This window comes from Benincasa hispida, chromosome 1 (assembly GCF_009727055.1).
Source record: "Benincasa hispida cultivar B227 chromosome 1, ASM972705v1, whole genome shotgun sequence".
Classification (NCBI taxonomy): domain Eukaryota; kingdom Viridiplantae; phylum Streptophyta; class Magnoliopsida; order Cucurbitales; family Cucurbitaceae; genus Benincasa; species Benincasa hispida.
Window position 1 is genome coordinate 94,799,967 of NC_052349.1, and position 22,458 is coordinate 94,822,424.

Below are 22,458 nucleotides of genomic sequence, written 5' to 3' on the forward strand. Positions count from 1 at the left end.
AAAATTTTAAATTGAATCGAAACCATCAAATAGGATGATGTTTCATCTATAAATTTAAACATATATGGAAGTTGAATTTGTAGTTAACCATTTGATGAATTTGTTTAAATTTGTCAAAGTAACTATATAATTGAGTTATGTTTGAGAAATATTTTAATTTTATATAAATAACAAGTTGTTATTCATTTGAAGGATCTCAATTCAATTTGAAAAGTTCTTCTCTCTTTCTTTTTTATCATGAATTAAGTTAAGAGCAAGTATCTAGAATTCTGCTAGATTCAAGTAGTTCGAAGTGGTTATTCTACTAGAATTAGTTGTTGTATCATTCTGAGATGACTGTTGTAACCTATTAACTACTTGTGTAGAGCAAATAATTATCTTTAGGACAACACTTGTTAATGTGTGTCTCGATTTCTTATTGATTTGTCCACAAGATCTCAAGGTTTTTATAAGCTTATGGTTATTGCAACTTACCACCTGTATTATTTTCATCTCCCTTACATTTGAAAATTGTTGTTGCATGCACTCTTTGTTTATTTATACTATAACTATTTGTATATTTAGATGAGTTGCCATCAATTTTGTAAAGTTATTCCGTTCTTATTTACATCGAGTTTTCTCCCATGATAAAAACTTAAAAGGTCAAAACTTCTCAAAAATAAAACATCTAGGTATTTTTTTTAAGAAAACAAAAAAAGTACATTTAGGTACTATTTTATATATTTGACCCAACCATGCAACAATAAAGATTGCATGTAAAAATAAAAAAATAAAAAAATAAAAAAATAAAAATCTTTCATGATATTTTTCTACTTTTATTCCGACAAAAAAAAAAAAAACTAATTTTGTGTCTTTTAAAAAACACAAAGAACCTATTTCTTAAACTACCCTAATTTAACTTGAACAAATTGAGTATAATAAACAAATGAGGAAATAAAAAGAAAGTCAAAATAAAATTGGATATGTTTCATTGCAAAGGTCAAGCTTTCATACCCACTCCCCAACAAGGAAAGATTCTCATTGGATTCGGATCCAACAAAGTCCGGACAAGACCCGTTTTTCCCCTTGACCCAGATCCGAATGGGCTATCACAAAGGTAAAGTTAGTGCCTTTTTTATTATTTATTTAATTTTTTCCCCATTTTCCCCTTCCCCCACTCTCTCCAGTACCTACTCCGCTTTTACGCCTGCAGGGAGCCGGTAATTCCCCTCCCGGCTCTTTCCGGTACTCTGCCACCGCCATTTTTTCCGATTTAGAACCCCCCGGCCCCCACATAGTCAATTTCCCAGCCGATCGACTTCCGATACCATTTCCGGGTGCTTGGACTGTTGATTCGGAAGCTCATGCTTGTTTAATCGCTGCACGGAGTTGTTCAATGGGTTCTTCTTCTTCAGGTGTGTTTCCTTTGAAATAGGTAATTTTCTGTGTGTTTGACTAGGAGAAAGATGGTGGTGGGTTTCTCTTTTCGTTTTAGTGGAAGCTGGATTTTGGTGCTATGTGGTTGTTGTCCTGTTTGGTTAAGCTGTTTATTATAGATTAGCCATTTTAAGATGCTTCGGATATGGATTCGTGAGAGCTTTGAAAAGGTGGTTTATGTATTAGGACTTAGGAGAGAGATTCATGTGTGAGTTCCGATTGCTTAGGGTTTCTAAATTATGATTTTTCAGCACTAAATTGCTTTGTGTTCATGTCGATCGGGACTTGTGGTTAGTCTTTACATATTGGAGAACGGTAATATTTATGGTGCGTGTATTTTGGTTTCATGCTGTAGTTTATACTTGACATGTAGTATGTGAATAGTAACTTATTAAGCTTGACGTTTCTTTAAGATAATAATGTTTTGAGCTTCACTTTGACCTTTCAAACTAATCTTTGCTGTTTCATTAAGAAAGTAATCCCTTTTGTCTGATGGGATGTTTCGTAGGGCATCTACAATACTTTGGTTCTTGTGTTTAACTCCAAAAGTTCAGAGTTTTAAGAAGAATAAAAAAGAAAGAATCATGTTATTGGTCTTTGATGTTTCCTGCGAAAAAAGAAAAAAAATCCTACATGAGGCTGGAAAGTATGACAATAAAATTTCATATATGGATACTATTTGTGATCATCCTGCTAGACACGGCAGCAGGTGAATTTAGAATGGCTGTTATTTGTTTTAAAGCATGCTAAAATGAAGTGATTCCTTTGTTGCCTTTATCTTCCGTGGTAGATTGTTTTAATTTAGAACCTTATGCTTGTAGGTGGAATTGGCATATTTAATATGCTATAGAGCATTTTTCCACAAGCTCAGGAATTACAATTGGGGATTATTTTGCATATGTCAATGCCCCCTGGAGGCTAATGGAATGATGGACCGCTTTCATACTGTAAGCTATAGCTACCCGAATGGTAGGTCTGCTTTCCCTGCCTGGGCTGGTCTCATCTTTAAGCCAGCAAGAAATTTACAGTTTTCAGATGACTCCCTCTGTTATTATTACATTTTTATAATTAAGCACTTCTATTTATTCCACTTATCTTCAGAATGTTATTCAATGCGGGACTTAGTGACCAGGTGTTCTAAAATGGAGAACGTTCAATTGCCATGCCTGTTAAAATGATTAACTTATGAATTATGTGTTTCAGACTTTCAGTGTCCTAAATATTGTGGTTCCTCGAATTGAGTATTGACTTTTATCCAAAATTTATAAACACATTGAGAATCTATGAACTAGTTGGAAGTTTTCTAGGATTTGGTATTTGGTTAGTTATGTTTGTCTTTTTTTTTTTTTTTTTTAATCTTTTAAGGAAAAAATGTGACCTTCATTGGGAAAAAAAAATGAAAGAATACACAGGCTAACAAAAAAGGAAAAGCCCGCAAAAATGAGCCAAACTACAAGAAAGGGTTGAAGGCTCCCCCCCTTGTAGTTATTATCTAAACAATTATGATCCATGTTAGAAGGTTCCTTACCATCTTTAACATTTTAATGCATTGAATGTGATATCAGAAATGTTAAATTGCATAAAATCAATGAATTTAAGCTATTTGATTATAAATGCATCTTGTGGTAATAAAAATATTTCACTAAGAAAAATATAAATTCATGATGCCATCTCATGTTGACACATGCTCCTCAAGATAGTGGCATACACTATATTGAATGCTGGTTCTTACCTTAATTTCAGGTAATATGTGCCACCGGTTACTATTGTTTGTCATTTGGATATCCAGTTTTCATGATGGAGTTGCCTTACCGACTGTGGTTCAGAGTCGTCTTGTTTCGTCCATGAGAGAGCAGGCTCAGTCACCTAGTAGCGTGGTCTTCGATCCTATAGAGATATCACCTGCAGTTATCCCACAATTCCCTTATTCAAATGAATCGTTGCCCCCAATGTATCCAACTTTTCCTACCAGATATGAACCAGTTTTAACTGGGAGATGCCCTGTAAATTTTTCTGTTATATCAAATGTTATGGACAAAACAGCATCAGATTGTTCTCAGCCTATGGCAGCACTTGTAGGAAATGTTATTTGCTGTCCACAACTTAGTAGCCTACTCCATATCTTCCAGGGTTTCTATGGCTTAACTTCTGATCAGTTGGTTTTGCAAGAGGCAGTTGCTAATGATTGTTTTTCAGATATCATTAGTATCTTAGCCAGCAGAGGAGCTAATCAGACAATACCCACTCTTTGCTCTGTCAAATCTTCAAATCTCACTGGTGGATCATGTCCAGTGACAGATGTTGCGACATTCGAAAAATCAGTTAATGTAAGCAAATTATTGGATGCATGTGATACTGTTGATCCTCTCAAGGAGTGTTGTAGACCAATATGTCAGCCTGCTATCATGGAGGCTGCACTTCAGATATCTGGAAGGCAATTTTCTGCTGATACAAGTAGTAATCTGGCAGGGCAGCCTACTCATATTGACTCAATAAATGATTGTAAAAGGGTTGTTTATTCATATATTTCTAGGAAACTCTCCTCAGATGCTGCCAACACTGCATTTCGAATATTGTCTTCCTGCAAAGTTAACAAAGGTTTGATGTTTATCAATGTTTTCAATTTGATTTTTATATCTTAACTCAAGTTGCTTGCATATATTTATATGAGAATATGAATTTTTAAGCATATGAATTCCATAATGGAATGTAGATGTAAGAGGAGCAAATTTCTGCATCTTTCGGACACTTGCAATCAGCCACTTTTTCGGTGATGACCTATGTAAACAAAATTTTTGGTCACTTTCTTGGAAATGAAGCATACTGTTTTATAACGAGTAATTCTTGGTCTTTATATCTTAAATAATTAATATCAACAAGTACTTCATTGTTAGATAAAATTCTTTAATAATGTCTATCAAACATAAGAATGAGAATTTGATCTTTAAAACATGAGCGACAGCAGAAGTCCTTTATCATGGATCTACTTTCTCTTGGAAATAGGATGGTTGGCATCCAATTGTTTATTTTTGTACACCAGTCAGGTGTCTGACATATAATTTACATTTTGAAGATCTCATACGAGCAAAAATTTGAATTTCTTGTGGCTTAACTAAATTGGGGAACATTGCTGATGTGTGTTCATTATCTTTTAAATACGTCATATTGGTTGCACAGTTATTTCCTTCATTGTTCTTAAACACTTCTTGTAGGAAAGAAGAAAAATAAAGAAAGACACGATTAGAACATGAACCTGCATAATAGCTTGGTTATTGTACATCCATAAAGCAACATGTCATGTGTCTTTGGGTTCAGTTGATTGGTCATCTTTCTTATAATCTTCTTCCCCCATCCTACTCACAAAATGTGCTTATCAAAATTTAAACTATTGCTTTCTACCTTCCCTCATTCCTACACTACACTTTCTTACTTGAAATGAGTATTGTCTGTGCAGTTTGCCCTTTGGATTTTGAGCAGCCTTCAGAAGTAATTGAAGATTGCCGCAATGTTGCTGCTCCTAGTCCTTCATGCTGCAGCTCATTGAATTCTTACATTGCGGGGATCCAAAAGCAGATGTTAATTACAAATAAACAAGCTATAATCTGTGCAACAATGTTTGGATCTATGTTGCGAAAAGGTGGGGTTATGACAAATGTTTATGAGCTGTGCGATGTCGACTTGAAAGATTTCAGCATTCAAGGTAATAATGCTACTGCATTGTTAATCTTATTTTCTCTCATCATCCTTTCTATCTTGTCTAACATTTCAATTTGTTTTGTGCATCTGCGTGGCATTTGAAATACAGCCTATGGACAGCAAGGTTACCTATTCTTCTCCTTTTTGTACCTTTTTTCTTCTTGTAGTGATTATTCCTCTCTCTATTGATGAACCTATGAGTAAAGCCATAAAGGTCTATTCTAGTTGTTTCCATTGTTTGGTGCTACTTGTTGCTTCTTAGCTCCGGCAGGAAATTTGTGATGTAGCAGTTACAATATGCTGGTTATTGCCTTGGTCAGGGAAATGTGAATTCGGGAAATATTTCCTCAAAATTTTTATTGCTTACCAATTACAACATCTTAGAGAACAAAATAATATCATAGAAAGGAACAGTTACAAGAAAGATTGGATAAGAATGAGATGCAATTGATAAAATTGCTCATAATAAAAGGCCTATAGTAGTGATAGCACACCACATTGCTCGTCCTCATGTGAAATAATATTTGATAGGTTGAGTGATACAAGAAGAATTTAGTGTTAGGGAATTTAAGGTCGTGCTTCATTGCATTTCAATGGAGTCTCACTATCTCTTTGTTTTCTTCTTCACCAATGAAGAACTATTCTATTACCAAACTGTGTGTTGAAAATTTCTGACTTCATTTTTTTTTTCCAAATTTTAGGATGTCTTCTTCGGAGCCTGCCTTCAGATGTGGTATTCGACAACTCAACAGGCTTTAGTTTTACTTGTGATTTGACCGATAACATTGCAGCACCGTGGCCTTCATCGTCCTCAATTTCAACATTGTCTCTTTGTGCGCCTGGTAATTGATCAATAATGATATTTATTTTGCTCTGTTGCTTGTTACACTTGAAAATTTCACATAAGATTTTTATTGGTCGATAAGTTTGACATTGTCCTTGCCTTGGATTATGTTTGTACAGAGATGTCATTGCCTGCTCTACCAACATCTGAGACTAAGAGAAATAGTGGTAGGTGCCACTGCTCTAGGGAGTTTTCTTTGTGAATTATTTTCTTTATGAAATATTTATCCTGATGAGAAGAATAAGGATACAAACTAGTTCCAACCATGCTCTGGCATATGCATGTGAAGCTTATCTTGTCTAGCAATCAAATTGGAATGCTTTAATTTCAAATTTATTTGGTTCTCCTCTAGAAATATTTTCAATAGGACACTTGGAAAATTGAAATTCAGTTTCAAAGTAATCTATAGTATCTGGCAAAGTGGCCTTGTTGCCACGATCCACTGAGACTCAACCTTTTGTCACTCCGATTCATAAAAGAAGAAAAAACTAATAATTAGAATATCAAAACGTTTGGAGTGCAGTAATTCATAAGTGAGTTTTTCGAATATACATGGGCTAAAGAAAAAGCACTTGATTCTAAAAGTCATATCAAACTCCTTTAGTCTTCAAGGATCCTATATAGTTTTGCTTATTATGATGTTTGTTAGCTTATTATTTTTCATGCAATGGCTGAGTTGTTTATGTGAAATGATATGATGTGCAGGCCAGCGCGAGGAAGGATTGGATTTCCCAATGCCCATTTTTTTATTTTTTATTATGGTCAGTGCATTTTTGTACTGAGTTAGATTTAGATGATGTTCTGTGGTGTTGTTCTATGTGGGGGCTAGGGGCTGCCATCTTGGGGAATTTTACTGTGAGATTTTTGTATGTATATTTTGAGTCTGTGTATAGTAGTAGCTCTTCTTTTTTTTTCCCCTCTCTATCTCTCTATATATATGTGTGTTATTGTTATTGTATTTTTTGTTGTTGCATGCTGTAGGAGGGTTATGTTACATGTAACATGTTACTGCTGCAGGTTACATTATATTTCATCTGTTAAGGCCAAAGCTTGCATAGCTCAATTGGCATCCAAGTATTGCTATTAACTACGAGGTTTGTAGTTTAAATCCCCAACTTACAATTGCTACACTCAGAAAAAAAAAAAAAAAAACCATTTGCGAAGAGTTCAATCGCATCCTCTATGGTGAAAGATTGGTTTGAGTAAGGAATTTTAAGGACCAATTGGTTTGGTTCAGTTCGGTCTGTAGGTGTGGCCAATCTTCTCTCTCTAGTCTCAATGCCAAAATCTTCCTTTCTAATGATCTCTCTTTGCCAACATTACAAGAGCTCTGTTAAACAGAATAATTTCTCTCTCGAGCAACTCGCAAGCGCACAACTTTAAACAAATTAAATCAGTTGGGGGCTGAAGGTTGTTGGCAATGAAGCATTGACCATAGTCATTTGTTGCTGACAAAGCACCAACGACGATGTTCGTCTTTGGTGGAGCACTGTTAAAAAGTTCATCATCTGTGAAATGCCAGTAATGTCGTTCATCTTCGTCCATAGTTTACTCCTCTCTCCATTTAAGGGAAATCTCAAATGATCTAATCCATTTCAACTAGAAATTATGAGGCTTTGGTTGAGTTAGATTGACCAGTAAATTTGAGTTGGAAAAGGTGGGGAATCTACCTGAATTTCTGGGTTGGTTGGATGAACCTCCGGATGCTTAACCTAATCATTTAAATTTTATAATTTTTCTAAAGTTTCAATTTAATTCTTCACGAATTCAATTTAGATTCCAATTGATCTAAACAAAATGGTGCATATATTTTAGGGAAATTGTGATATATAGCAAATTTGTGATGATAAAATTTGAACTTAATCGGTAGAACAACAAAATTGTTTCCAGCATGTGGATTTCAATTTTCGTAGTCCTTCAATTGCCTTCAGTAGATGTGCAGCTGACGTTTGAAATTAAACTATTTTTTAGATATTTAGATGTCACGCCCCCTCTCAGACTATTTTCTTAGTCTAGACAAGGACATGATTGTAGCAGTTATCAACCCTTTTATAATATTTATTGCCTACTAACTCTAGCGGAAAAATTATGATACCAACATGCAATCTCAAACACAGCAGTTGCCTCTATAGCCAAATAAACATTAACTATTAATACAAAACATTTATAGAGATTACATTACAAGTCTCATAAGTTCCAACACCCAAACTTAGTCCCTACATGAAACAACTACAACATGTGTACAATTTGACAGTAACCATCTAGCTGACGGGTTACAAGAACTCGTCTTTAAGTGGCAGAGCAGATGCATAGCTACCTTTGGAGGATTTAACCCCTACCTGGGGAAAGAAAATATTTGAAAAACGGGGTGAGCTTGCTAGCCTAGTGAATGACTTAAGAAAGAAAACCGGTGCTCATGCATAAGTCTCAATAAAGAGATCATATTGAAATTATAAACTTTACAGTAACCTTGTACTGAAATTTAAACATTTTCCAAACATAAAACATGTAAAGTTATTTTCATCATGAAACATTGAATTGTTCCTTAGCTAAGAATAACCTTGCTATTGTTAAATCTCAACATCAACTGCTTAGTCAAAAGAGAACCTTTTGCTCAATCTCCGACTTAGTCAAGAGAGAACCCTTTTGCTCAATCTCTAACTTCAACTACCTACATGCATGTGGTTATAAGTACCGTCATACCTTAGGTACTACTGCTCAGATACCTTCTCAATGTCCCTCAGTATCGAGCTGCTTGGATACCTTCTCTATGTCCCTCAGTATCAAGCTTAAAGTAATACTAGTCATACTATGACTTTCTCTTTAAAGCATGTAAAGCAAAACGCATAGAAAACATGTCTTTAAAGGTACTAACGCATGCTTTGTGCATTTAAACACACAAAAAGTTTTTCAACAAACTTTCATACATGGCATGCATTTGAAAACAATAACTCATAGTTTGCTTGGAAAACTACTTTGTAAAACTAGCTAGCATGAGAATAATCTTTCTTAAAATCATGGTTTCTTGAAAAACATTGTAAATACTTAGTCACTCACAATTTTAGGACTACTCCTCAAAGGTTGATATGCTTCTAGTACTAGTGTCAATCCTGTGGACACAAAAGCATATATTTAGCTACTACCATCGGTCTCCCTTTTGAGACTAACTCTCAAGTAAGCCTTGTATTTAGCCTTCCTCTAGAAGACTTTCACTCAAACGCATACTTGTTGTAGGTCTAGTACTTAGAAATTTCCTCGAGATTTTGGCTCTTGATATGTGTCCAAACACACCTCACAAACGCATCCCACTTGTGCAACCTACACTTGCTCTAAGTGTTCTTTCAGCCGCACATGGTCATCCACAAAGGCTACTGTGCATCCTAGCCTTCAACGCAAGCCTTTCTCAGCCCACACAGCAGGTCCAACGCATAGGAATGCTCAGCCCTTAGTCTGCTCGAGTGCCTACTTTAAGCTGCCAACTTACTCAACCCAAGCAGCTGCCTGCTTGTTTATAAAGTTTCAGATTCGACTTACTGAATTAATAACTCGAATTCTAGAGCTCATCTCAAGAAATTTCCTTCTACAAACTTGTTTATAATTGTCTTAGAAAGCTTACTTAAAAATTTCAACTTCAAACTTTTCGTGGTTCGTCTTGGAGCCTCAATTCTTCATCAACGGCCTGAATTTACCTGTGAATTGAACCTCTTGTCAATTTCTTCCTTCTTTGGCCTTATTCCAGTGATATCTTCTTCTGACAGCATCACCTCTAAAACTAGACTCTCAGAGCTTTCCAACGACACCAAGATCTCTCAATTTTCACGAAGAAATTGTTCAAACTGAGCTTTTGATGTTCAACCTCCCTTTTATACTACTTCCCACTGTTCACCATTAATGCCTAGCATGACACCTTCAGCTCAAGTGGAGTTGAATTCGGTGCTTATGATAGTTGTTTCCGTTAATCGGTGGTTAGGACTGATTACTTCATCTATTATCAACGCATGCTTCAACTAGGTTCAACGCACACCTTAGTTCTCACACAAACCTATTCCAACGCATGTGTTTTGTGCCTTGGCCTCCTCTCGACCACAATCACCACACATTCAGCCCTTTCAACTTTGTAAAGCCTGACCCACGCAAGCTCTACTCCTCGCATGACAAGCTTGACCAACACACAGCTCTAACGTACACTGAGTAGCCAACGCTCAATGCCCAAACTAGTCCGCTCGCACGCCAACCTTAATCGTCTAGCTCAGTGCCCACGCATAGCTCTCGCTGTCACTCATCGTGTAGCGCTTACCCCATCGTCTAGCGCATCACGCTTATCGTGTAACGCCATCGCCTAACCCTTATGCTTATCATGTAGCGCCATCACCCATCATTTAGCGCTATTGTCTAGTGCCTCTGTTGTTCTAACTAATGAGAGGGAAATGAGATGGGAAGTGTGTAAATTTCATTCTAGAAAATTCCATATAAATACATATCTTAAGTCTAAAAATAGATTCCACAATGTTAGCAACTAATCCCGCTAACTCTACAAGAATAGGAACTTAGACTTGATTACAACTAAAAATAACTTCAACTATTTCTTAGAAACTAGGAATTGATTAGACCAACTCAAAAACTAATTTGCAGTTTTGAGTTACTAACATTCTCCTCCTAACTCAAATACTGTAAACACCTAACTTGCTCCTAAGAGCTTGAAAATGACTCACACAAAAAGACTTAGTAAAGATATCAACTATTTGCTCTTCTGAGCTGCAATGTACCAGTTGCACTTCTCCTTCCTTCTGTATCTCTCTCATAACATAATACTTGATCTTAAAATGTTTGATCCATCCATGAAAGATTGGATTCAATGAAATGGCTAGAGTGGCTTGATTATCCACAAACACCTTCACACACTTTTCCTGCTTCAGATGCAAGTCATGCATCAATTTCTTCAACCAAACAGCTTGGTTGACTGCTGTTGTCGCTGCAATGAACTCAACTTCTGCAATTAACTGAGCCACTATATCTTGCTTTTTTGAACACATGAGAAACACCCTAAGCCAAAAGTGAAACAATAGCCAGAGATGCTCTTCATATCATCTAATGACCCAACCCAATCAGTATCTGAGTAGCCTTGCAACTCAAAATTTTCAACTTTACTAAATTTGATCCCAAAAGACAATGTGCCTTTCAGATATCTCATAACCCTTTTTCCAGCAACCATATGATTCTTGCTTGGGCAGTGAAGAAATCTAGATAAGACACTTACAGTGTACATAATGTCAGGCCTAGTGGATGTGAGATACATGAGGCATCCAACTAGACTTCTGTACACATTCTCATCGGCAGGTTCCTGTCCATCATCCTTTTGCAACTTCTCCTTCTTAATCATTGGAGTGTTCACACTCTTACACTTTTCCATATTAAACCTCTTCAATATCTCTCTTACACACTTCTTCTGACAGAGGAGCATTTCATTCTGCCTTTGTTGAATCTCCATACCTAGGAAGTAATGCATCAGACCTAGATCAGTCATCTCAAACACCTTCATCATTTCTTGCATGAATATCTCTATCGAAACATCATCACTTCCTGTCACTAGCAAGTCATCTACATAGAGAGATACAATCACAATAGCAGTACTTGATTTCTTCACATAGAGTGTGGATTCACTTAGACTCTTCACAAAACCCAGGTTCAGCAAGTGATCATCCATCTTGTTGTACCATGCCTTAAGAGCTTGCTTCAACCTATAGAGAGCCTTCTTCAACAAATAAACCTTTTGCTCTTATCCTGGTATGATGAATTCATCTGGTTGCTTAACATAGATCTCTTTTTCTAACACTCCATTTAGGAATGTTGACTTCACATCTAGTTGATACACTTTCCATCTATACTGAGTTGACACAACCAGTAGCAACCTAATTGTGTCCATTCTTGCAACTAGTGTAAAAGTCTCAGAAAAATAAATTCCCCAAACTTGTGCATACCCTTTTACCACTAACCTAGCCTTGAGCTTGTTCACAGAGCCATCTGGGTTCAATTTGGTTTTGAAAACCCATTTGACTCCAATCACTTTCCTGTATGCAGGCTTCTCCACCAGCTCCCATGTATTGTTTTTCTCTATCATACTTAACTCTTCCTTCATTGCCTCCATCCACTTTGTATCTCTTTTAGCTTCTTCATATCCTACAGGCTCTAATGCAGCTACACTAATTCTTTCATACACCTCCCTCAATAGTCTAGTCCCTCTAACTGGTGCATCATCAACTAACTCATCAGGATCCAGAGAGATTTCTTATTACTTCACTTGTGCTTCTTCTATCCAGTCTCACTCCTTATCCTCCAAAAATTGAACATCTCTGCTAATCACTATCTTCGTTGTGTGAGGTTGATAGATCTTGTAGGCTTTGGACACCATGCTATCGCCTACAAAGATTCCTGGTTCGAATTTCTCACTCAACTTATCTCTCTTCACCTATGAAACATAAGAAAAACACAAGCAGCCAAACACCTTCAAATTTGTCAGTTTTGGTTTAGTACCAAACCAAGCTTCATCATGTGTCTTCTTCTCTAATACCCTCGTAGGTAGTCTATTCAATAGAAAGATTGTTGTGTTTGCTGCTTCAACCCAAAATTCCATTGACAAGTTTTTCTCATGCAATAAGCATCTTGTCATTTCCATAATACTCCTGTTCTTCCTCTCACTGACTCCATTTTACAATGGGGAATATGAAGCAGTGAGTTGATGCTCTATCCTAGCTTCTTCACAGAAGGAATTGAACCTTTGCGATGTATATTCAGTCCCATTATCAGTTCTCACCACCTGAATCTTACAGCCACTTTGATTCTTAACCCATCTCTTAAACTTCAGAAACACTTCGGCTACTTCAAACTTATGCTTCATGAAATATATCCAACACATTTTGGTATAATCATCAATAAAGATAATAAAATATCTGCTACCATTTAGTGAGAGAGTTGGTTGAGGTACACACAAGTCAGTGTGGATGAGCTGCAACTTCTCAGTTACTTTCCATTGTGACTTCTTAAAAGGCAGCCTTGTTTGCTTCCCTATTAAACAAGCTCTGCAGTTTGTTTTTAGCTCCTCCAGAACTGGTACTCTTATTGCCATCTCATTGTTCTGTAGATACTACAATCCTTTCTGATGAAAATGCCCCAACCTTTTGTGCCATAACTCAGTGTCATTCACTTGACACTTGAAAGTTATCTGCTTCTTCTCGAGTGGATCCAACGAGAAGCTCTTGTGTTGCATCTTTATTTTTAACAACTCATTCCCATTGGAATAAAAAATGAGGCACTTTCCTTCTTCAAACAACACTTTGAATCCCTTCTCTACTAATTGACCAACGCTTAATAAGTTTTGATCAATTTCAGGGACAAACAACACTTTAGTAATCAACTTGGTTCCAGCACAGCTCTCTATTGACACTATGCCCTTCCCCTTTACTTCTAGATACTCACAGTTTCCTATCTTCATCCTTGACTTGAATGACTTGTCAAGGTCCTTAAACAACTCTTTGTCACTTGTCATGTGATTGGTACACACACTATCAACCAACCAACCATCACATTGAGTGACTGATGAGAAACAAGTAGCCACAAAGAGTTTATCTTCTTCTTGTTGTACTACAACATGTGTTCCTTCTTGCTATTGAGTTTTTGCTTCCTTATAGAATCGTTCAATGTGCCCAATAAATGACATCTTCTACACTTCACATCTGGCCTTCTCCAGCATCTGAAATGTGGATGATTTTGCTTCCCACAATGCTTGCATGTACTACCAGCATCCTTTGCAGCAGACTCTGAGCTACTATTGCCACTTCCCTTCTTCCCTTTCCTCTTCTTCTCTCTTCCACATTCTCCTTGCTGCACTCTAGCTTTCATTACCTCCTCAATGCTTCATTTATGTTTCATCAACCTCCTCTGCTCTTGTGCTTGCAAAGCACTAACCACTTTTATCACCTTGAATTTTGAGAGGTCTTTAGTATTTTCTAAGGAAGCAATGGTTGCTTCATATCTCTCAGGTATTGAAACTAGAATCTTCTGAACCAATCTATTGTTAGATAAATTGGTTCCTAATGCTCTTGCCTTATTAGCAATCCCAAATCAACTTATCTGAGTAATCTTTAATGAATTCATAATCTTTCATTTGCATTCTCTCGAATTCTCGCACCAAGTTCAACACTTTCATGCTTTTAATCCTTTCATCACCTTCATACTCACTTTTAAGGAACTCCTAGATCTCCTTTACCGATTTCAAGGCCATAATTCTGTTGAATATGGGGGGAGACACAACTGCATATAGGTAAGCTCGAGCTTTTGCCTTCTTAGTGACCCTCTCCATGTGAGTCTTGATCTGATGTATTGTTGGGTTATCAGAAAGTGGAGCAATATGATAATCTTGCTCAATTGCTTCCCAATAATCACAACCCTCCATGAAGGCTTGCATTCTGATGGCCCATGCCTGGTAGTTTTCACCATCAAACACAGGTGGAGCCAATGAAGAAAGACTGTTTGACCCTAATTTCATCTCTAATAACTCTCACAGGTGTATCACTCAGTTTCTCTCAGAGATATTTCACTGATTCTCACTCACATATCCCTTAAGAATTGAGGGCTCTGATACTACTATTGTTCTAACTAATGAGTGGGAAATGAGAAAAATGGGAAGTGTGTAAATTTTATTCTAGAAAACTCCATATAAATACATATCTTAAGTCTAAAAATAGATTCCACAATGTTAGCAATTAATCCCACTAACTCCACAAGAATAGGAACTTAGACTTGACTACAACTAAAAATAACTTCAACTATTTCCTAAAAACTAGGAATTGACTAGACCAACTCAAAAACTAATTTGTAGTTTTGAGTTACCAACAGCATCGCTTAGCTCATCGCCTAGCTCATCATTTAGCGCCACAAGTAGCTACATGATCGTCCACGCGCAACGCTCCAGCGCCCAGCGCCCACACTCGCACACCTGATGCTGCCACATGCATTCTAACCTCTCAAGACTTGGTTGTCGCATGCCTTGTTCACGCATAAGGTTGCTTGCTCTCAACACGCTCCTCTTTGGCATGCACAACCAACACGCCCACACTCGCACACCTGAAAGTCAAGCTTCCAAACTTAAACTTTTCTTCTAACTTTTCACTCATTTCCCTACACTTAAACACTAATTCTCACATTAATCTACTCACCATACTGGTCTCAGTAGTGAACATATACAAGTAGGAAAATTAGGGTTCTGGGTTTACATTAAATAACTATATCTTATAATATTTTACTAATATAGTGTGTAATTATATTGTACATGATCAAGTTACTTGATTCTCATTATTTTTTTGTGAATGTTTGGATTTTGAGCATTTATTTAACAAATTTTTCGGATTCTTGATTTAAAATTTTAGTTTATCTTATTTTGATAGATGCTTTAATTATTTAGAAAATCCTTTTTTAAAAAAACAAATCTAACTTTGTTTCTTTGGTCTTTCGATTTTACTTGTATACGTATCCGTTTATCTTATTTTAATAGATATTTTAATTACTTAGATTATCGTCTTCAGACAAATCTAATTTTTTCTCTTTATTTTTGGATTTTACGTAAATGTGTATTAGTTTATACCTAATACACCTAATTGTTAGACTATTAGTAGTTCTCAACATTCTATTTTACTAATTTTCAAAGTATTAGTATATCCATCATTAGCATATTTGAGTGTTCATCTCAATTTGTTGCTGCTATTGCATTTCAAAGAATAAGATTTTTGTTTGATGGTTGATGGGATGATAATTCGCATTATCATGACTTTTGTGTACTTGAAAGTCCTATTACTCGATTCATTCTTTGAACAGTTTGTTAATTTGGTCGAAAGTAAGCTCTTTTCTTTTGAAAATCAGAATAGTTCTCATTTGACAATATATCATGATGGTTCGAACAAATCGAACATCATTAGGATTGTGGAAGATATATATGTGATATCGCTGATGTCTATTTTTTTTTATACATCCCATAATAATTTATGTGTTGTTGATTCTGTTGGAGTGGAGCTAGTATATTGGTTTCTTCAAATATAGTGTATGCAGATTCTAACAACAATGAGTTAGGTTCTCCTTGCAAGCGTTCTGAAGACTTTATTGAGATGCTTGACTTTGCAGATATTGGTTCTTGTTCATCGAATTTTCCTAAGGAAAGATCTATTTTTAAGAGCAAGTGTACTTTTCCTTCTTTTGAATTGATCCACTTGTCATTGTTTCATAAAAACTTATTTATCAATATAAATTTCTTAATGATTTTCATGATTATTTAGGTCTTATTGGGTAATCATTTCGTTTTTTTATTTTTTGGTTTTAAAAATTAAGTCTATCGACATTACTTCATGGAATTTTTGCCAATGGTTAAAAAAATCAAGCCAAAATTTGAAAACTAAAACAAGTAGTTTTCAAAAATTTATTTTTGTTTTTAGAATTTGGCTAAAAATTCAACTATAGTATTTACAAATCATGATAAGAAATGTAGAGGAAATAGACTTAATTTCTAAAAATAAAAAATAAAAAATAAAATGATGATCAAACGAGATCTCGATGAAAAGAATAGAAACTTACCTCGTCCCCACTGTTTAGAATGATTGATCTTTTGCTTTCGTGATGCTTTCACCATGTAATTCATGCAGCCTTAAATCTTTCGTATTTTTTTTTTTTTTTTTTTTTGTGTTTGTTCCTTTGTTTTATGGTTTCATACCTCCAACATTGTTTCAATGCTTTCAAAAACAGTGTGGTTCGATCAGGCAATAAACTAAAAAATAAATAAATAAACAATAGATATTAGATATGCACAATCGTGGATATACTCCATTTTTAAGTATAACGTAATTATTTGTTACTATTCTTGAATGTTGTGGGTCTCGGATTTTTAAAAACTGAGAAGGCAGTTTCTTCTTTCAATAATAACAAATTAATAGTTAAAAAACCGTTTTGTCATTTTTCAAATTCAAAATTATTTTTGCTATTTATACAAATGAAATTTTAAAATTGTAATTATTTAATCGACCCTATACTTTATTGACTTAAAAGTGTAGTATATTTAGGGGAACAAAGTTTCTTCTTCGACCTCAATCCTTTTACATCCATCTTTTCTCTTTAATTTGTCTATATTGGATTCTTATAATCTATCTCTATTTAGAGTCGGATATTTCAACCAACTCAAAATTCTAGGAACTAAATTGTTGTTTAATAAAATTTAGAAATTATATTGCTACAAATTTATAAGTACACAGACTAAATCGTTACCAACTAAAATTTTTATTTTTTATTTTGACACAATCTTATTCTAACATCTTAGAGTGGCATCCCTTTCAAGGGATAGTTTAAGGGGTAACAAAAAAAAATAGTATAATTTAACTTTTCATTTGGAAAATTAGTAAACTTTCCATTTGTAAAAATAACAAATCGGAATAAAAAATAGTTAATATATAATTTAAAAGTCCAAATTACTGCTACTTATCTGATTATTCATTGTTTAATGTAAGGTTTAGCAGGACCTTATTGAAACTCCAGTCTCTCACGTCATGTAATGCCATTCCAATGTGATCAATTAATCTACCGAGTAATAAGTAATTGAATGGCAGTTCTATTTGTTATTTTACTGGCAGTAAAGCTCGACTGTGCTTGAACTATAGTTTTTTTATTATTAAAAAAAAAACCATATATAAAATAGGAAAACAGGGAAAGAAGAGATTTAGAATATGATCACTTTTCATTATTCATCATCAATCATACACAACAAAAAAATAATAATACTAAACTGAACCACCAAAAGAACCAATAAAACCAACTTGTATTTCAGGTCAAAGACAGCTTAATTCACTATTTTATATTTTTATGGTCTTCTCAGATTCCAGAAAGAAGAACACAACCGAAACCGCGGCCAAGGCTGAGGTCAATCCTGCTAAATACAAGCTTGGGATCACATCTCAGTTCTCTGTCCTATCAAGATCTTCCAGTATCCTTCTTTGTTTTGAGTACACCTGCAATGCAAAAATCGAACAGACGAGATGCAGAGATTGCAGTTTTGTGAAGATATTTACCAGGAAGGAAGAAATGAAGCTTTGTTACCTTCAAATATTAAGTAAATTTGTTCATTTACTGGGAACCATTCGGCCAAACATTGTCCCAAGCACCATCAGGAGCAGCCTTCGGTCCCTCGATCAAGTTCTGGCCTTGATGAGGATGGGGGGCTCCGGGAAGGGGAAGCCCATCAGGACCTACATCTTGAACCTTCCTAGGTTTGGTTTTAATTCCAAGCAGCCTCAAGACAAATCTAGCAAGCTCTCCATATAACATACCGGAGCGGTCAAAAAGCTGTCACAGGGAATAATGCATCAGAACATAGTGTAGATGTCAATTTATTTGAAAAAAATTTATACATCTACAGCTCAAGGTAGCAGCTATTTAGTTACAAATTTACAATTACAATTCTTCGGTACTTCTCGTTACAGTTTCCAGCTTCTTGCCGTAGGATTTGTAAAATCATGTTGTAATTATAGTATTATTGCATCTATTCAGCACGGATACTCAAGTTCAGGGGGAGTGTCTGTGTCAAACACAGCTCCAGAAACATCTCCAACACTTAAATTTTTGTGTCCTATTTTTATTTACTTGTTTCTACTTTCAAAACACGTGAGACACATTTGGGACACTTCTTGGACATGCTTGGATTTTTTTTTGCGAGAACGGTCCAGCCTTTTACGTTGAACAAAAATTTAAAGCCCAAATCAATTATATGTTAAACAACGATTAAAAAAAAAAACAAAACAAAAACAAAAAACAAAAGGGAAGTCAATTTTTTTAACCAAAGATAGAAAAACTTACGTAAAAAATCTAAATGCTTCATCTCCTACAATTGTTAATGATTTGACCTTTTATGCTTTTTTTAGTGAGTACATTAAGTATTTTATGTTAAATTTATATATATCCTAAAATAATAATAATAATAATAATAATAAAAGTGTGAATTCACAACATTTTCGTGTCCTAAATTTTTTTTAAATTAGCGTATCACAAGATCGTGTCGTATCCGTGTTTCTTAGACTGACATTTGGACTGATTGGAGGGGCTTTCTGGCAGGCTTCTTTTGCTGTGTGGCTTTCTACCCATTTTTCTTTTCTATATTTCACTGGTCAAGTGAAATGTCATGTTTGTTGTCCAAAACAAAAAGATTCCTTATCACTTAGTCTGGAACCTTTTGTGTGTGTGTGCGTGTGGGGTGGGGGGGGGGAGGAGAACAATCTCATGCTCCAGGGAAAATTCAGAAGTTTTTTTTATGTGAAGCAACCACAAGGAACTGTAACAGCTATTGAGATTTGAGTTTTTTAAAAGAAAAAAATTAAAGTTGCATTTGAATTCCATTTTAACTTTCACGTGTCCACTTTGAAAATTAAACATCTATCATTAATGTACATTTAATTCCCGTTTTCACTTTCAAACCACCACTTAGAAAATGAAACGTCTACCATTACTGTTGCTTTTGTAGTCTGTACGTTTGAAGTTGGTAGATCTTAAATAGGATTCATTCTTTCTCCAAGGGGGAAAAAAATCCATTCTTGTTGTTAGTCAGCACAATCTACATTTCTAATGTAGGGGTGTTGGAAAGACAAAAGGGCACAAGCATACCTGAAGTAGTGCAGTCATGAACATATGGAACGCCTGTGTGTTCTGGTCAATAAGAATAGATATTCGACCAAAGAAGTTAACAACACCGTGCATCTGCACAGAAATAAAAAGGCGAGGATTCAGGAGTTGAAACATGAACCTCAGGTAATTGCAATCAGAATTACAAAATAGATAGATACAGATAAGGACCATCATATTTGTTTTCTTAACCCTGTCCGCAGCGGATCACAGAACATGGAAACGTAGCTATTTAACTTCAAATACATTCAACTCAACCATGAATCTTAAAGTCAGTGATTTTTTTTTTCTAACAAGTAATCAGAGAAAAATAAACACTTCCAAGAGAATAAACCACAATATAAGAAATTAATACTTGGAAAAACATCACTGCCTTGTACAAAAACCCATCCATGGCATTATTGGAGACTAAGTCAACTCGACAAAAACATACTGAGGTACAGAACGTCAGAACAATGGATAATGATAACTTAAGCTAAGCAAACTTTACAGCCCTGTCCATTCACCCCAACCAAAAATAAAAGAATAATACCAATGATAGCAGAGATCAGTAAAGTGCTTACCACTCGCAGAAATGACATCCAAAATCCCGGAGGAGATGAGGGAGGACCATAAGGGTCATTTGGATCTTGACCACCATAAGGACCACCCATGCCCATTCCATAGCCACCCATTGGACCTCCAAGGCCACTATTATACATTCCACCTCCATACATACCACTATTTCCATACATACCAGAAGATCCATACAGCCCACCATAACCTCCTGTTCTATACATACTGTTGTTCCCATACATTCCACCCCCATACATTCCTCCACCATAAGAAGAACCATACATCCCAGAACCGTACAGAGAATTATTCATAGTTGAACCATAAGCTGCATTAAGAAAAACAAGAAATAACATCAGCATCCGAGGCAGAATATCAAATGGGAAAGCATACATCATAAGCAAAGAGGCCAAAACATTTAAATCATAACCTCCTCCATAGCTATTATTATTCCCATAGTTTTGCTCCCAAGGCCTTGTTGGAACAGGCCTGCCAAGTGAGTTCCTATTAACAGCAGCAGTCCTATCAGAAGTAGATACAATTTCTCCAGGTTTTGCAGTCCCAGAAGCCTCTACTACATCACTTGTATTGCCAGCTGATGGCGGTCTAAAAGGTGCTGAACCCGACGATCCCCCTACTCGTTCCCAAGGTTTTGGTGGAGGATTAGAAGCTGCAATAATAAAAAGTACATCCATCACAAATCAGCAAGTGAAAATAAAAAAGACTTCTAAAGCAAACAGCATTCCATGATTGTCCAACAGAAACAAAATTAACTAACTGGTGAAACAGCTGTGCAATTAGAGGCAAGATAATTTTCCCCCTTCTCTTAGGGTGTAAATCATGATTGATCCAGATCATAATCTTGAATATTAAACCCGAGGGGATGTAGCATCTACATATACACTAGAAATCCTTCAATAGTTTATCCAATATCATCTTTTTACAGAGTCAACGATACTCTTACTCCATATGAACACAATCTAGCAGGACCTATTCATTCATCCATTGAAATACAAATCCAAAGCAAAAGGGTACGCAATTAACTAACAAGAAAACACAAACCCAAAACAAACAAAGAGAATCAACGAAAGTACAATCTAAACTAGGGTTTTATCACCCAAGAACAAAAGGGTACACAAGTAAAACACCGAAGTCTATTTCGTGAACCCAATTAGGCATAAATACCCCATCAATTTCCAAAACCCAAAACATAATCCGCAAGAAATCAAGAATCCAAGCAGAGAAGACGATAACCACAAACCGACCTAAAAGAAAAAGAAGGGGTGAGAGATAGGGATGAATCGGGCAAACCTGCAGGCTGAGGAGGCTTAGAATCCATGGAAATCGGTGAGAAATTGCATCAGAAATCGGGAGAGATCAAAAATCTCTCTCTCTCTCTCTCTGAAGCGATTCGGAACAATAAAAAGGGGAAGTGTCAGCTTATGGGCAAATTTTGTTGCCAAGAAGGATCCGCATCCAAGTCGGTGTCATCCTCCGAATTCCACTTCAAATCGTTTTTTTTTTCGATAGATTATATTATCAATTTATCATTCCAAATCTCAATTCCTTTTGTTTATTACTTTATTATTATTATTATTATTATTTTACTATGTCTTCACAACTTCATTGACTCGATTCAACCCATTGTTTTCCTTCCTCTTTTATATAAATCCAATGGGGAATGAGGAAAACGTTCCTATCCTATCCTTTTATAATTGGACTCTCTCACCTAATCCTTTTTAGAAGACATTGAATTTTTTTGTTATTTTATAAATACCAAAAATCATTGAACTTTTTTAGACATTGAACTTTTTCAAATTGTGTCATTTGGTAACATACAAGTTTCTTGTTTTCTATGGGTTGTTCTTACTTTTATTTTAAATACATAATGCATTTACTAAATTATATTCCTCATATCTTTTTAACTATTTAGTCGACGTATGTAATAATTTAAATTTTGTATTTTAAAATTCGTGATCAATTTAAAATTGGTAAATTAGTGATAGGGAAATAAGAGATTATGGCAAGAACTAGAATGGAAATGATCAGAAATAACCTTTTTTAAGTTTCACTTTTCACAACTAGCACCTCTTTGAATACTCATTAAACTAATTTTTCTTGTTCGAGCTCGATCACCAAGAGTTACTTAAAAAATTAACTTTGTCATGTTATCGACTATTTTAGGCATTTTCAATAAAATCTCGCCCTGTATTAATTCGAGATTCTACTAATTTTTCCAAATCTTATAT

General features: G+C 35.4%; 3 protein-coding genes across 5 annotated transcripts; 1 reads left to right on the forward strand and 2 right to left on the reverse strand.

Moving 5' to 3' along the window:
- Window positions 1–1,126: 1,126 nt before the first annotated feature.
- On the forward strand, window positions 1,127–6,914 carry LOC120088746 (uncharacterized GPI-anchored protein At1g61900). 3 transcript variants are annotated; one of them, XM_039046193.1, is made up of 8 exons: window positions 1,128–1,414; window positions 2,238–2,385; window positions 3,160–4,014; window positions 4,871–5,116; window positions 5,222–5,236; window positions 5,814–5,954; window positions 6,076–6,123; window positions 6,662–6,914. In XM_039046193.1, the coding sequence occupies exons 2-8, from the start codon at window positions 2,343–2,345 to the stop codon at window positions 6,736–6,738; spliced, it is 1,425 nt and encodes a 474-aa protein (XP_038902121.1). In that variant the 5' UTR covers window positions 1,128–1,414; window positions 2,238–2,342; the 3' UTR covers window positions 6,739–6,914. The 3 variants fall into 3 exon arrangements, with proteins under 3 accessions (XP_038902125.1, XP_038902121.1, XP_038902113.1); XM_039046185.1 differs by having other exon boundaries at window positions 1,128–1,394; XM_039046197.1 differs by lacking the exon at window positions 5,222–5,236 and having other exon boundaries at window positions 1,127–1,394.
- A 4,818-nt stretch (window positions 6,915–11,732) lies between these two features.
- LOC120080400 lies at window positions 11,733–13,499 on the reverse strand. Its single transcript, XM_039035056.1, has 3 exons — window positions 13,158–13,499; window positions 12,280–12,422; window positions 11,733–12,195 (listed from the first exon to the last, which is right to left on the reverse strand). The coding sequence occupies exons 1-3, from the start codon at window positions 13,497–13,499 to the stop codon at window positions 11,733–11,735; spliced, it is 948 nt and encodes a 315-aa protein (XP_038890984.1).
- A 4,202-nt stretch (window positions 13,500–17,701) lies between these two features.
- On the reverse strand, window positions 17,702–21,766 carry LOC120069578 (peroxisomal membrane protein 13). Its single transcript, XM_039021373.1, has 6 exons — window positions 21,521–21,766; window positions 20,640–20,879; window positions 20,221–20,537; window positions 19,640–19,732; window positions 18,083–18,328; window positions 17,702–17,994 (listed from the first exon to the last, which is right to left on the reverse strand). Exons 1-5 carry the CDS (start codon window positions 21,546–21,548, stop codon window positions 18,110–18,112), a joined length of 897 nt encoding a protein of 298 aa, XP_038877301.1. The 5' UTR covers window positions 21,549–21,766; the 3' UTR covers window positions 17,702–17,994; window positions 18,083–18,109.
- Between the last annotated feature and the right edge of the window lie 692 nt (window positions 21,767–22,458).